General features: G+C 38.3%; 2 protein-coding genes across 6 annotated transcripts in view; both read left to right on the forward strand.

The window, feature by feature from the left end:
- LOC136814976 (uncharacterized) overlaps positions 1 to 14,680 on the forward strand; it is a 42,827-nt gene that overhangs the window by 25,402 nt on the left and 2,745 nt on the right. The window contains exon 9 of the mRNA XM_067071400.1: positions 14,545 to 14,676. Coding sequence (XP_066927501.1) covers positions 14,545 to 14,676 — 132 coding nt within the window. The remainder of the gene's footprint in view (positions 1 to 14,544; positions 14,677 to 14,680) is intronic.
- Positions 1 to 14,680, forward strand: part of LOC136814977 (leucine-rich repeat-containing protein 74A-like) — a 105,450-nt gene that overhangs the window by 6,877 nt on the left and 83,893 nt on the right. The gene's annotated exons all lie outside the window — the stretch shown is intronic.

Consider the following 14,680-nt stretch of genomic DNA (forward strand, 5'->3'; position numbering starts at 1 on the left):
GCTCCTTTAGTTAACAATGTACAACAATGTCATATAAACTCGAATGGCTCCTTAGCGTGAACCTAGCTCCTTTAGTTAACAATGTACAACAATGCCATATAAACTCAAATGGCTCCTTAGCGTGAACCTAGCTCCTTTAGTTAACAATGTACAACAATGCCATATAAACTCGAATGGCTCCTTAGCGTGAACCAAGCTCCTTTAGTTAACAATGTACAACAATGCCAGATAAATTCGAATGGCTCCTTAGCGTGAACCTAGCTCCTTTAGTTAACAATGTACAATGATGCCATATAACTCGAATGGCTCCTTAGCGTGAACCTAGCTCTTTTAGTTAACAATGTACAATGATGCCATATAACTCGAATGGCTCCTTAGCGTGAACCAAGCTCCTTTAGTTAACAATGTACAACAATGCCATATAAACTCGAATGGCTCCTTAGCGTGAACCTAGCTCCTTTAGTTAACAATGTACAACAATGCCATATAAACTCGAATGGCTCCTTAGCGTGAACCAAGCTCCTTTAGTTAACAATTTACAACAATGTCATTTAAACTCGAATGGCTCCTTAGCGTGAACCTAGCTCCTTTAGTTAACAATGTACAACAATGCCATATAACTCGAATGGCTCCTTAGCGTGAACCTAGCTCCTTTAGTTAACAATGTACAACAATGTCATATAAACTCGAATGGCTCCTTAGCGTGAACCTAGCTCCTTTAGTTAACAATGTACAACAATGCCATATAAACTCGAATGGCTCCTTAGCGTGAACCTAGCTCCTTTTTTTAACAATGGACAACAATGCCATATAAACTCGAATGGCTCCTTAGCGTGAACCTAGCTCCTTTAGTTAACAATGTACAACAATGCCACAATCAAGGTCATAATATTTGAGAAAAAAGGGAAATCCACCGGGAAGTTTTTGAACCACAATCGATTTGTAAGTGCTCTAAAGTAGGTTGGAAGGGTAGAGTTTTAACTCTGAGTTTTAACATGAGACTTAAGACTTAGTACCTTAGGATCTCAGGATCCAAAAGTTCAAAAATAGTCCAATAAGACTCAGAATATAGCCTGGAAGTCTGCCAACCCCTCCCAAATTGAAATATTCGATTAAATAAAAAAGATAGCCAAAAATCGACTTTCTCGCCAGAACTTTAAATCTTGAAAAACGTTAAAATAGCAAAAATTCTCAATATATTATGACCTTGATTGTCTTTGGAAATCAAAAATGCCAAATTCTGCTCTGCTGGGGGTCTAATTTCAAACTTAAGTCATATTTCCCGGTTAAAAATATCCCTTTTTCGGTTTAACAGCCAAAAACTTTCAAAAAATTAAAAATTTTCTCAAATATTGGCATTTTTAGATTTCTGTAAACGGGACCTTATCAAAAAGTGAAATATTTCACCAAAAACTGATTTTGACCTATTGAAAATGCTTCAAAATGGTCGGAAAAGGGTTATTTTTCAAATTTTTGGGGTTTTCTCCTAATTTTAGACCCCCCGCAGAGCAGAAATCGGCATTTTTAATTTTCAAAGACAATCAAGGTCATAATATTTGAGAAAAAAGGGAAATCCACCGGGAAGTTTTTGAACCACAATCGATTTGTAAGTGCTCTAAAGTAGGTTGGAAGGGTAGAGTTTTAACTCTGAGTTTTAACATGAGACTTAAGACTTAGGACCTTAGGATCTCAGGATCCAAAAGTTCAAAAATAGTCCAATAAGACTCAGAATATAGCCTGGAAGTCTGCCAACCCCTCCCAAATTGAAATATTCGATTAAATAAAAAAGATAGCCAAAAATCGACTTTCTCGCCAGAACTTTAAATCTTGAAAAACGTTAAAATAGCAAAAATTCTCAATATATTATGACCTTGATTGCAGATAACTCGAATGGCTCCTTAGCGTGAACCTAGCTGTAAACTGAGAACCTCGTGAAATACAAAATTTCATGTTTGTGTTTTTCTTGGTTTTATTTTATTATATTCAAAATTTACAAAAATATACAAATTTAAGTTTTCCTTGTTTTTCAGTGTCTTTCTGTTTTTGTCACATGTGGACAGAGCTTTCTTTAAGGGTCTAGACACATTTTGGAAGTTTTCTTGCATGTCCACTTTGTTCTGGTCTTTGTCCTTTGTTTTGTTCTGCATTTTACATACAATTCAATTTAGAATAATTTATATAATTTATGCACAAAAAATAATTGATTTATTCATAATTTATTACATATCCACTTTGTTTTTTATAATTTTTGTCCACTTTGCTTTTTGACACAAAACCAGCACTTTGCTTTTTGTCTTCAGTTGTCAACTAGCTTTTGAGGAGTTAACATCACTCTCAACTTTCAACTGAAGTCAATTCAACTCAATTCAAGATGGCTTCCAGTTAACTCTTAAGCTAAGTTGGGAACATCAATCAGTATTCAATTCAAATCAAATCTCAATTCAAGCTCTCAAGCATACTTCATTCAAGCTCTTCATTTTGTCTAGGATTCTCACCACTACATTTCCTGGCATGCTGGTAAATAGACTTATATTTTACATTTTTCTTTCAACTTAGACTTATACTTTCATAGACTTATACTTTCAACTCAGACTTATACTTTCAACTTAGACTTAGACTTTCAATCAATATCAATTTTCTTTGTACATTGCTGCTAGAACTTAGATTTTCACAAAGTAGGCGTGTCAAATTTGACTTTATTTTTTTTGTTCAAGTTTTTTATTAGTTATTTATTTTTTCTTTTGTATTCTTTTTTCAGTTTTGAATTCTTAATGAATTACAAAGAGCTTGCAAAGAAATTGGTGCACACCTTTATAACATTCAAAACAGCCCACCAACAGCTACATGCGTCGAAGCACACGTGCAGCTGCAAACAAACCCATCAATTATAAATCGTTTGGCACTCAAGGCATACGATTGCCACCTGAAACAACCAGTCAAGCATTATCAAGCGATGAATCAGATGCTGATATATCAACATTAGAGCAAACGTTCAACTTATATCAAAGTTTATACGAGAGTGATACCTCTACACAATCAGTTGACGCAAATCTTTCACAACTTGTCCGAGGTTTAACAATCAAAGACCAAATTATGGAAAACGATATTAAAAACATTTCAATTGAACAGAATGTTCTCTCTAGTGAAATTGCTGATATCGGTACAGATTATGACATTGAGTTTATGACGTACAGTGAACTGGAACAACTCTTTAAGGAAGTAAAAACAATGCGCAACCGCCTGAAAGTACTACATAATGAAATACTTCAATCTGTCGGAACAGAAGAATACAAGAAAAACTTTCTTAAATCCTACAATGAAACTATCCATAATGCACAGACAGTCATTCAACGCGTCAATGCTCGTCGAAAAGAAGTCCGCCCTGATGAGAAGAACGCCCAACGCAACAAATCATTATCAGACTTTTTAATGAAAGAGGTAAAATCTACTATTACTTCACTTGAGGCAGTTTTTAAAAATGATCCAAGTGCATTTAGCTATGATGAACTTGTACTTGCTGAACGTAATCTTTCTTCACATCAACAAAGTATCAACAACCTGACAAAGCATATGGAGAAACTCCTTGTAAGTGAACATTTTCAAAAGGATGAAACTGATATTGTTACTAAGTCGTACGATGCACTCGCTAAACTGAAATCTACCTACATCACAAAGCTCGAATCAACACTCAAAGTTCAAGAGATAGCCAAGGAGCAGAAATTCCAATCTTCAAAGTTGAACATTAAGCTAACAAAATTCAAAGGGTATGATTCATCTTCGGATTTTTACTCCTTCAAAAGTGACTTTGAGAAATTGCATTCAAAATCAACACCTTCTGCTCATCTTCCTGACCTCATCAAAAACAATTACCTTGAGGGGCCAGCCCTGACTCTTGTTAAGGGTGTTGACAACATTGAAGAAATATGGCGTAGACTTACGTTATCGTACGGAGACCCAAAACTGCTTTTATCAAAGAAACTGTCTGATATTCAAAACACTACTCGTTTATGGCGTGTCAGAAGTGACCCTGAGAAACAAATTGAGTCACTTAGTAAAATGCTAAACTTCATGAGAGATACAATGAACTTAGCTCAGAAACACCAAATTGAGAACTTTCTTCTTTATGGAAAAACACTTGAGGATGTTTATCAACTTATGGATGACACCCGCCAAACCAAATGGTTTTCCTTTCTTGAAGGGAAAACACTTCATCAATCAACTATCTGGGAGGAATTCATCAAATTCCTAGAGAAAGAAATATCAATCCAACAACTCAAGATGCTACACTGTTCATCACCAACAACAATCAACCCTGGTAAACAAACACCAGGAAATGGAAAGACTTCAGGAAGTGGTAGACAAACATCACCAGGAGGTGGTGGAAGCTCATCACATCTTACAGACAACAAATCTCCAATCATCCAAACAAAGTGCTTCATCTGCGGTGAGAAGGGGCACGTCCAAACCAATGGTCCTAATAATTCCAAGTTGCTACAATACTTCTCCTGTCCAGAGTTTGTTCAAATGAAGCCATCTCAACGATTCAGCACCCTACGCCAAAAGGGTTACTGCACACAGTGTCTGTTTCCAGGCGCTCAACAATCAAAAGGTAAACATCAAGAAGGACGATGTCAACGCGAATTTACCTGTTCACATCCATCCCATGACGACTACGACATCAAAAAGCATGTTCTCATCTGTCAAGACCATGCTACAACTCCAGAATCCCACCAAGTCCTTCAAAACTTCAAAGAAAGATTTATTCTACGACAATCAAGACTTCAACAATTCTCTAAAGACATCAAACTTGCATTTCACATTGATACAAAATCTCTTTCCTTCAACTCTTCATCTAATTCCAAACAACCATCAGCATCAGATGCTGAGGAGGAGGATAATGATGCCATCTACATTCTTCAAACAATTAGAGCAAAGATGGAGTATGGCGGCAACATCCCAATAGGAGGTGTCGGCAATGTAAAAACAATCAGCTCTGGCTCCTACAAAATCAACATTCCACTACATGACGGTCATGACGCACAACTTAAAGGACTCTGTCTTCCAAAGATCACCTCAACCTTCCCTACTTACCAACTCAAACAAGTGGAGGAGGACATCATCAATGCATATCAGCAAACCGGATGCAACCCAGAAGATCTGCCATCACTCCCATCATCTGTTGGTGGGGAAATAGACATCATGCTTGGTATCAAATATCAACGCTATCATCCAAAAGAAGTATTCCAACTCAAGACCGGTTTAACAATCTTCCGCTCTTTGTTCAAGAACAGCGATGGCAGTCGTGGTGTTGTAGGGGGCCCTCATTGTGCCTTCAACGTCATCAACCAACATCACCTTGCAATAAATCAAATGAATGCGTTCCTTGCAACCCATCGTCAACTGTCAAGTCAGCAGCTTACAACCCTACCAGATATCGACCTGATTCACGTCAAGGTAGAGAAAGACCATCAACAAGACCTTATGCTAGAGATCGACCAACATCCAACAGCACATGTCACCAGAAATATCAAGATATTTGAAGAAGCCGAAAATTCTGGTAGTCAAATCACGTATCGTTGTGTTCATTGCAGAGACTGCAAAGAGTGCAAAATAAGTGAATCAATTGAATCAATCAGCTTGAAGGAAGAAGTGGAACAACACTTGATCAACCAATCCGTCTCAGTCGATTTGAAGAATTGCGTATCACATGCAAACTTACCACTCCTTCACAACCCAGAGACCAAGCTGGCCAACAACAAACATAAAGCACTGAAAGTCTACTTCCAACAATTGAGAAAGTTAGACAAAGAACCAACCGACAAAGCAGATGTCATCGCATCAGAAGCCAAACTCCAAGCAATGGGATACGTTGACTACGTAGAGAACCTCACACCACAACAACAACATATGCTATCCAACACTAAAGTACTCAATTTCATTCCGTGGAGAGCGGTATGGAAGCCAAACTCCATATCAACACCCTGCAGAATTGTATTTGATGCATCGCAACCAACTGATTCAGGATACAGTCTGAACGACATCCTTGCGAAGGGAACAAACAACATGAACCGACTGGTTGAGATTCTCATACGATGGTCGCTACATCATACAGCTTTCCACACCGACATTAGGAAGATGTATAATTCAGTCCGTCTTCGCGAACATCATTGGTGCTTACAACGTTATATATGGGGAGAAAACCTTGACCAGAAAAAGATCCCAAAAGAGAAGGTAATTAAAACACTTATTTATGGCGTCAAATCTTCAGGAAACCAATCCGAGCGAGCCCTGAGGGAAACCGGACAACTGTCCTCACAAGATTACCCAGAAGTTGCTTCAATCATCATGAAAGACATCTATGTGGACGACTGTCTATCAGGAGAAAAATCAATGCAAATGGCTACTCAACGTGCCGACGAGTTAGAAATAGTTGTCAATCGTGGTGGTTTCTCACTTAAAGGAATCACTTTCTCACACCAAAAACCCAAACCAGACCTGACATCAGATGGAGAAAGCATTGGTGTTGCAGGCATGAAATGGTACCCAGAGGAAGATGTTGTCTCTCTTGATGTCAGCGAGCTCAATTTTGCCAAGAAGGTCAGAGGCAAAAACCAGTCAAGATCAACAATGTACCAACCAAATTGACTCGAAGACATTGTGTCTCAAAAGTAGCTGAACTCTATGACATATCAGGAAAGATTACACCACTGACAGCCGCAATGAAACTTGATCTCCACCAACTTGTCGATCTTGGTATTGGATGGGACGATCGCATTCCAGACAATTTGAGACCAATATGGGATTCACATTTCAAAATGATGGAAGAAATCTCCTCAATTAAGTACAACCGTGCAATTGTACCAGAAGATGCTATTAACCTAGAAATCAATTCAATCGACACAGCAGATGCTTCAAAGAACATTGCTTGTGTAGCAATTTATGCACGTTTCAAGCGAAGATGTGGAAAGTTTTCATGCCAACTTGTTTTCGCACGTTCAAGACTCATTCCTGATGGAACCACTCAACCAAGAGGTGAACTCCTTGCAGCAACTCTTAACGCGCATACCGGAGAAGTTGTCAGACGAGCTTTTGGCACACACCTCAAATCCAGTTTAAAATTAACAGACAGTCAAATCACTCTCTTTTGGATCAACGGCATCGAAAAGCAACTCAAGCCATGGGTCCGAACTCGAGTTACTGAAATCCATCGATTCACAGAACTATCATCTTGGAAATTTGTCACATCAGAAAACATGATCGCAGACATAGGCACAAGACGTGGCACAACCATCTCTGACGTATCTGCAAACTCAACTTGGTTCAAAGGGTTTGAATGGATGTCCGATCCAGAAGATACCTTTCCAACGAAATCTGTCGATCAAGTCAAGCTCACAAATGAAGAACTCAAATCTGCAAAGAAAGAGCAGATACTCACAATCATCGATCCAATCAACATCCAACCATCCATTCACTTGTCATCAATCAGTCAACGGTCAGAATTTTCAGAATACCGTATCAATCCAATAAAGTATGGTTGGATGAGATCACTTAAAATCATGAGCACAGCCTATCAATTCATCTCTCACTTCAAATGTCGAAAGAAAAGATTGTCACGTTTCGCTTCACAGCCAATTGAAGAATCAGCACATAAATACTTCTTTACAAAGGCTACAGAAGAAGTACAAGCCTTCTCACCAAAAAGGAAGTATGAAAGAATTTCAACCATGAAGAATGGCATTCTATACTATACTGGCAGAATTCTACCCACAAACAATATAACAGCAACCGGAAAACTCACTAGCATTATGCTCGATCTCACCACAACTTCATTTGTTGTCCCATTGGTGGATAGGCACTCTCCAATAGCCTTCAGCATTATCAATCATATCCAATGGGAAACCGTCGCCAGCCAGCTGTCTAACACTATCAATGATGCACCATTGGCTCTCCGTGGACATACAGAATTTGAAGTATCTGACATCTTGACCCCTAATAGACTTTTGTTTGGACGCAACAATGACAGAAGTCCAACTTTTCCAGTCGAAGTCACGACTAAACCCGACAAATTTCTCAAGCAAAATCAGGAGCTTTTCAATGCCTGGTTTGAAGTATGGTTAACAGTTCACGTACCAAAACTCATGCATCAACCCAAATGGTTTGACAATTCATTCAATCTGAAAGTTGGTGATATCGTTTTATTCAAGAAACAAGAAAACCTGCTTTGCAATACCTACCAATACGGGAAAATAAAGAACGTTGAGACAAGCAAGGATGGTCGCATTCGCAGAGTTGAAGTCCAATACCGGAACGAAACCGAAAACTTCGATCGTACCACCTACAGAGCAGCGCGTGGCTTGGTAATGATTCATCCTGTAGATGAGTTGGATTTGTACAATGAGTTGATCTTAAATGATATTGACGACAATTGAAATTTTGCATATGCCGGCCGGGCAGTGTAAACTGAGAAACTCGTGAAATACAAAATTTCATGTTTGTGTTCTTCTTGGTTTATTTTATTATATTCAAAATTTACAAAAATATACAATTTAAGTTTTCCTTGTTTTTCAGTGTCTTTCTGTTTTTGTCACATGTGGACAGAGCTTTCTTTAAGGGTCTAGACACATTTTGGAAGTTTTCTTGCATGTCCACTTTGTTCTGGTCTTTGTCCTTTGTTTTGTTCTGCATTTTACATACAATTCAATTTTAGAATAATTTATATAATTTATGCACAAAAATAATTGATTTATTCATAATTTATTACATATCCACTTTGTTTTTTATAATTTTTGTCCACTTTGCTTTTTGACACAAACCAGCACTTGCTTTTTGTCTTCAGTTGTCAACTAGCTTTTTGAGGAGTTAACATCACTCTCAACTTTCAACTGAAGTCAATTCAACTCAATTCAAGATGGCTTCCAGTTAACTCTTAAGCTAAGTTGGGAACATCAATCAGTATTCAATTCAAATCAAATCTCAATTCAAGCTCTCAAGCATACTTCATTCAAGCTCTTCATTTTGTCTAGGATTCTCACCACTACATTTCCTGGCATGCTGGTAAATAGACTTATATTTTACATTTTTCTTTCAACTTAGACTTATACTTTCATAGACTTATACTTTCAACTCAGACTTATACTTTCAACTTAGACTTAGACTTTCAATCAATATCAATTTTCTTTGTACATTGCTGCTAGAACTTAGATTTTCACAAAGTAGGCGTGTCAAATTTGACTTTATTTTTTTTGTTCAAGTTATTTATTAGTTATTTATTTTTTCTTTTGTATTCTTTTTTCAGTTTTGAATTCTTAATGAATTACAAAGAGCTTGCAAAGAAATTGGTGCACACCTTTATAACGCTAGCTCCTTTAGTTAACAATGTACAACAATGCCATATAAACTCGAATGGGTCCTTAGCGTGAACCTAGCTCCTTTAGTTAACAATGTACAACAATGTCATTTAAACTCGAATGGCTCCTTAGCGTGAACCAAGCTTCTTTAGTTAACAATGTACAACAATGTCATATAAACTCGAATGGCCCCTTAGCGTGAACCTAGCTCCTTTAGTTAACAATGTACAACAATGCCAGATAAATTCGAATGGCTCCTTAGCGTGAACCTAGCTCCTTTAGTTAACAATGTACAACAATTCCATATAAACTCGAATGGCTCGATAGCGTGGACCTAGCTCCTTAACAATGTACAACAATGCCAGATAAATTCGAATGGCTCCTTAGCGTGAACCTAGCTCCTTTAGTTAACAATATACAACAATGTCATATAAACTCGAATGGCTCCTTAGCGTGAACCTAGCTCCTTTAGTTAACAATGTACAATGATGCCATATAACTCGAATGGCTCCTTAGCGTGAACCTAGCTCCTTTAGTTAACAATGTACAACAATGTCATATAAACTCGAATGGCTCCTTAGCGTGAACCTAGCTCCTTTAGTTAACAATATACAACAATGTCATATAAACTCGAATGGCTCCTTAGCGTGAACCTAGCTCCTTTAGTTAACAATGTACAATGATGCCATATAACTCGAATGGCTCCTTAGCGTGAACCAAGCTCCTTTAGTTAACAATGTACAACAATGCCATATAAACTCGAATGGCTCCTTAGCGTGAACCTAGCTCCTTTAGTTAACAATGTACAACAATGCCTGATAACTCGAATGGCTCCTTAGCGTGAACCTAGCTCCTTTAGTTAACAATGTACAACAATGCCATATAAACTCGAATGGGTCCTTAGCGTGAACCTAGCTCCTTTAGTTAACAATGTACAACAATGTCATTTAAACTCGAATGGCTCCTTAGCGTGAACCAAGCTTCTTTAGTTAACAATGTACAACAATGTCATATAACTCGAATGGCTCCTTAGAGTGAACCTAGCTCCTTTAGTTAACAATGTACAACAATGCCATATAAACTCGAATGGCTCCTTAGCGTGAACCAAGCTCCTTTAGTTAACAATGTACAACAATGCCATATAAACTCGAATGGCTCCTTAGCGTGAACCTAGCTCCTTTAGTTAACAATGTACAATGATGCCATATAAATTCGAATGGCTCCTTAGCGTGAACCAAGCTCCTTTAGTTAACAATGTACAACAATGCCATATAACTCGAATGGCTCCTTAGCGTGAACCTAGCTCCTTTAGTTAACAATGTACAATGATGCCATATAAACTCGAATGGCTCCTTAGCGTGAACCAAGCTCCTTTAGTTAACAATGTACAACAATGCCATATAAACTCGAATGGCTCCTTAGCGTGAACCTAGCTCCTTTAGTTAACAATGTACAACAATGCCATATAAACTCGAATGGCTCCTTAGCGTGAACCTAGCTCCTTTAGTTAACAATGTACAACAATGCCATATAACTCGAATGGCTCCTTAGCGTGAACCAAGCTCCTTTAGTTAACAATGTACAACAATGCCATATAAACTCGAATGGCTCCTTAGCGTGAACCTAGCTCCTTTAGTTAACAATGTACAACAATGCCATATAAACTCGAATGGCTGTTTAGCGTGAACCTAGCTCCTTTAGTTAACAATGTACAACAATGCCATATAAACTCGAATGGCTCCTTAGCGTGAACCTAGCTCCTTTAGTTAACAATGTACAACAATGCCATATAAACTCGAATGGCTCCTTAGCGTGAACCTAGCTCCTTTAGTTAACAATGTACAACAATGCCATATAAACTCGAATGGCTCCTTAGCGTGAACCTAGCTCCTTTAGTTAACAATGTACAATGATGCCATATAAACTCGAATGGCTGTTTAGCGTGAACCTAGCTCCTTTAGTTAACAATGTACAATGATGCCATATAAACTCGAATGGCTGTTTAGCGTGAACCTAGCTCCTTTAGTTAACAATGTACAACAATGTCATTTAAACTCGAATGACTCCTTAGAGTGAACCTAGCTCCTTTAGTTAACAATGTACAATGATGCCATATAAACTCGAATGGCTGTTTAGCGTGAACCTAGCTCCTTTAGTTAACAATGTACAACAATGCCATATAAACTCGAATGGCTCCTTAGCGTGAACCTAGCTCCTTTAGTTAACAATGTACAACAATGCCATATAAACTCGAATGGCTCCTTAGCGTGAACCTAGCTCCTTTAGTTAACAATGTACAATGATGCCATATAAACTCGAATGGCTGTTTAGCGTGAACCTAGCTCCTTTAGTTAACAATGTACAACAATGCCATATAAACTCGAATGGCTCCTTAGCGTGAACCTAGCTCCTTTAGTTAACAATGTACAACAATGCCATATAAACTCGAATGGCTCCTTAGCGTGAACCTAGCTCCTTTAGTTAACAATGTACAACAATGCGATATAAACTCGAATGGCTCCTTAGCGTGAACCTAGCTCCTTTAGTTAACAATGTACAACAATGCCATATAACTCGAATGGCTCTTTAGCGTGAACCAAGCTCCTTTAGTTAACAATGTACAACAATGCCATATAAACTCGAATGGCTCCTTAGCGTGAACCTAGCTCCTTTAGTTAACAATGTACAACAATGCCATATAAACTCGAATGGCTGTTTAGCGTGAACCTAGCTCCTTTAGTTAACAATGTACAACAATGCCATATAAACTCGAATGGCTCCTTAGCGTGAACCTAGCTCCTTTAGTTAACAATGTACAACAATGCCATATAAACTCGAATGGCTCCTTAGCGTGAACCTAGCTCCTTTAGTTAACAATGTACAACAATGCCATATAAACTCGAATGGCTCCTTAGCGTGAACCTAGCTCCTTTAGTTAACAATGTACAATGATGCCATATAAAATCGAATGGCTGTTTAGCGTGAACCTAGCTCCTTTAGTTAACAATGTACAACAATGCCATATAAACTCGAATGGCTCCTTAGCGTGAACCTAGCTCCTTTAGTTAACAATGTACAATGATGCCATATAAACTCGAATGGCTGTTTAGCGTGAACCTAGCTCCTTTAGTTAACAATGTACAATGATGCCATATAAACTCGAATGGCTGTTTAGCGTGAACCTAGCTCCTTTAGTTAACAATGTACAATGATGCCATATAAACTCGAATGGCTGTTTAGCGTGAACCTAGCTCCTTTAGTTAACAATGTACAACAATGCCATATAAACTCGAATGGCTCCTTAGCGTGAACCTAGCTCCTTTAGTTAACAATGTACAACAATGCCATATAAACTCGAATGGCTCCTTAGCGTGAACCTAGCTCCTTTAGTTAACAATGTACAACAATGCCATATAAACTCGAATGACTCCTTAGCGTGAACCTAGCTCCTTTAGTTAACAATGTACAACAATGCCATATAACTCGAATGGCTGTTTAGCGTGAACCTAGCTCCTTTAGTTAACAATGTACAACAATGCCATTTAAACTCGAATGACTCCTTAGAGTGAACCTAGCTCCTTTAGTTAACAATGTACAACAATGTCATATAAACTCGAATGGGTCCTTAGCGTGAACCTAGCTCCTTTAGTTAACAATGTACAATGATGCCATATAAACTCGAATGGCTGTTTAGCGTGAACCTAGCTCCTTTAGTTAACAATGTACAACAATGCCATATAAACTCGAATGGCTCCTTAGCGTGAACCTAGCTCCTTTAGTTAACAATGTACAACAATGTCATATAAACGCGAATGACTCCTTAGAGTGAACCTAGCTCCTTTAGTTAACAATGTACAACAATGTCATATAAACTCGAATGGCTGTTTATCGTGAACCTAGCTCCTTTAGTTAACAATGTACAATGATGCCATATAAACTCGAATGGCTGTTTAGCGTGAACCTAGCTCCTTTAGTTAACAATGTACAATGATGCCATATAAACTCGAATGGCTGTTTAGCGTGAACCTAGCTCCTTTAGTTAACAATTTACAATGATGCCATATAAACTCGAATGGCTGTTTAGCGTGAACCTAGCTCCTTTAGTTAACAATGTACAACAATGCCATATAAACTCGAATGACTCCTTAGAGTGAACCTAGCTCCTTTAGTTAACAATGTACAACAATGCCATATAACTCGAATGGCTCCTTAGCGTGAACCTAGCTCCTTTAGTTAACAATGTACAATGATGCCATATAAACTCGAATGGCTGTTTAGCGTGAACCTAGCTCCTTTAGTTAACAATGTACAATGATGCCATATAAACTCGAATGGCTGTTTAGCGTGAACCTAGCTCCTTTAGTTAACAATGTACAATGATGCCATATAAACTCGAATGGCTGTTTAGCGTGAACCTAGCTCCTTTAGTTAACAATGTACAACAATGCCATATAAACTCGAATGACTCCTTAGAGTGAACCTAGCTCCTTTAGTTAACAATGTACAACAATGCCATATAACTCGAATGGCTCCTTAGCGTGAACCTAGCTCCTTTAGTTAACAATGTACAATGATGCCATATAAACTCGAATGGCTGTTTAGCGTGAACCTAGCTCCTTTAGTTAACAATGTACAATGATGCCATATAAACTCGAATGGCTGTTTAGCGTGAACCTAGCTCCTTTAGTTAACAATGTACAACAATGCCATATAAACTCGAATGACTCCTTAGCGTGAACCTAGCTCCTTTAGTTAACAATGTACAACAATGCCATATAAACTCGAATGGCTCCTTAGCGTGAACCTAGCTCCTTTAGTTAACAATGTACAACAATGTCATTTAAACCACTCGAAGTTTGCTCAACTCGAACAACTTTGTGTTCCCTGTGCGGGCTACTAGCGAGTTTATGTATTTGCACTTTTGAGGACGGTAAAGTGACTGTATCGATTTGGAATAGCCCGCAGTTCTGCCCCGCAAAATCGAGGACGGTAAAAGTGCTGATTTACCGTCGTCCTCAGTTGGCCATGATCTAGTCAAATTAGAACCTTACCGTCTCCGTCGCTGAAAAACACACATACATAAACTCGGTAGTGTTATGGAGACTCCACTGTAATTATAGCTGTCCCGTTCACCATTATGATCATTTTAACGTCATTGGTTTTACCACGGATATTTTGCTTCTTCTTCTTTGACCAGGATTATATCAAACTTCATTTTGCGAAGACGTCGACCAAGTGCAAGCATCGATTTCTGGTCTTTGGATCGCATGCAAGCTTATTTCAGTTTCGTCAAAAGGAAAGCTCCAACACTAAGTGAGGATAGCATGAGGTAG

The sequence above is a fragment of the Clytia hemisphaerica genome, unplaced genomic scaffold (genome assembly GCF_902728285.1).
Source record: "Clytia hemisphaerica strain Z4C2 unplaced genomic scaffold, Clytia hemisphaerica genome assembly, whole genome shotgun sequence".
NCBI lineage: Eukaryota > Metazoa > Cnidaria > Hydrozoa > Leptothecata > Clytiidae > Clytia > Clytia hemisphaerica.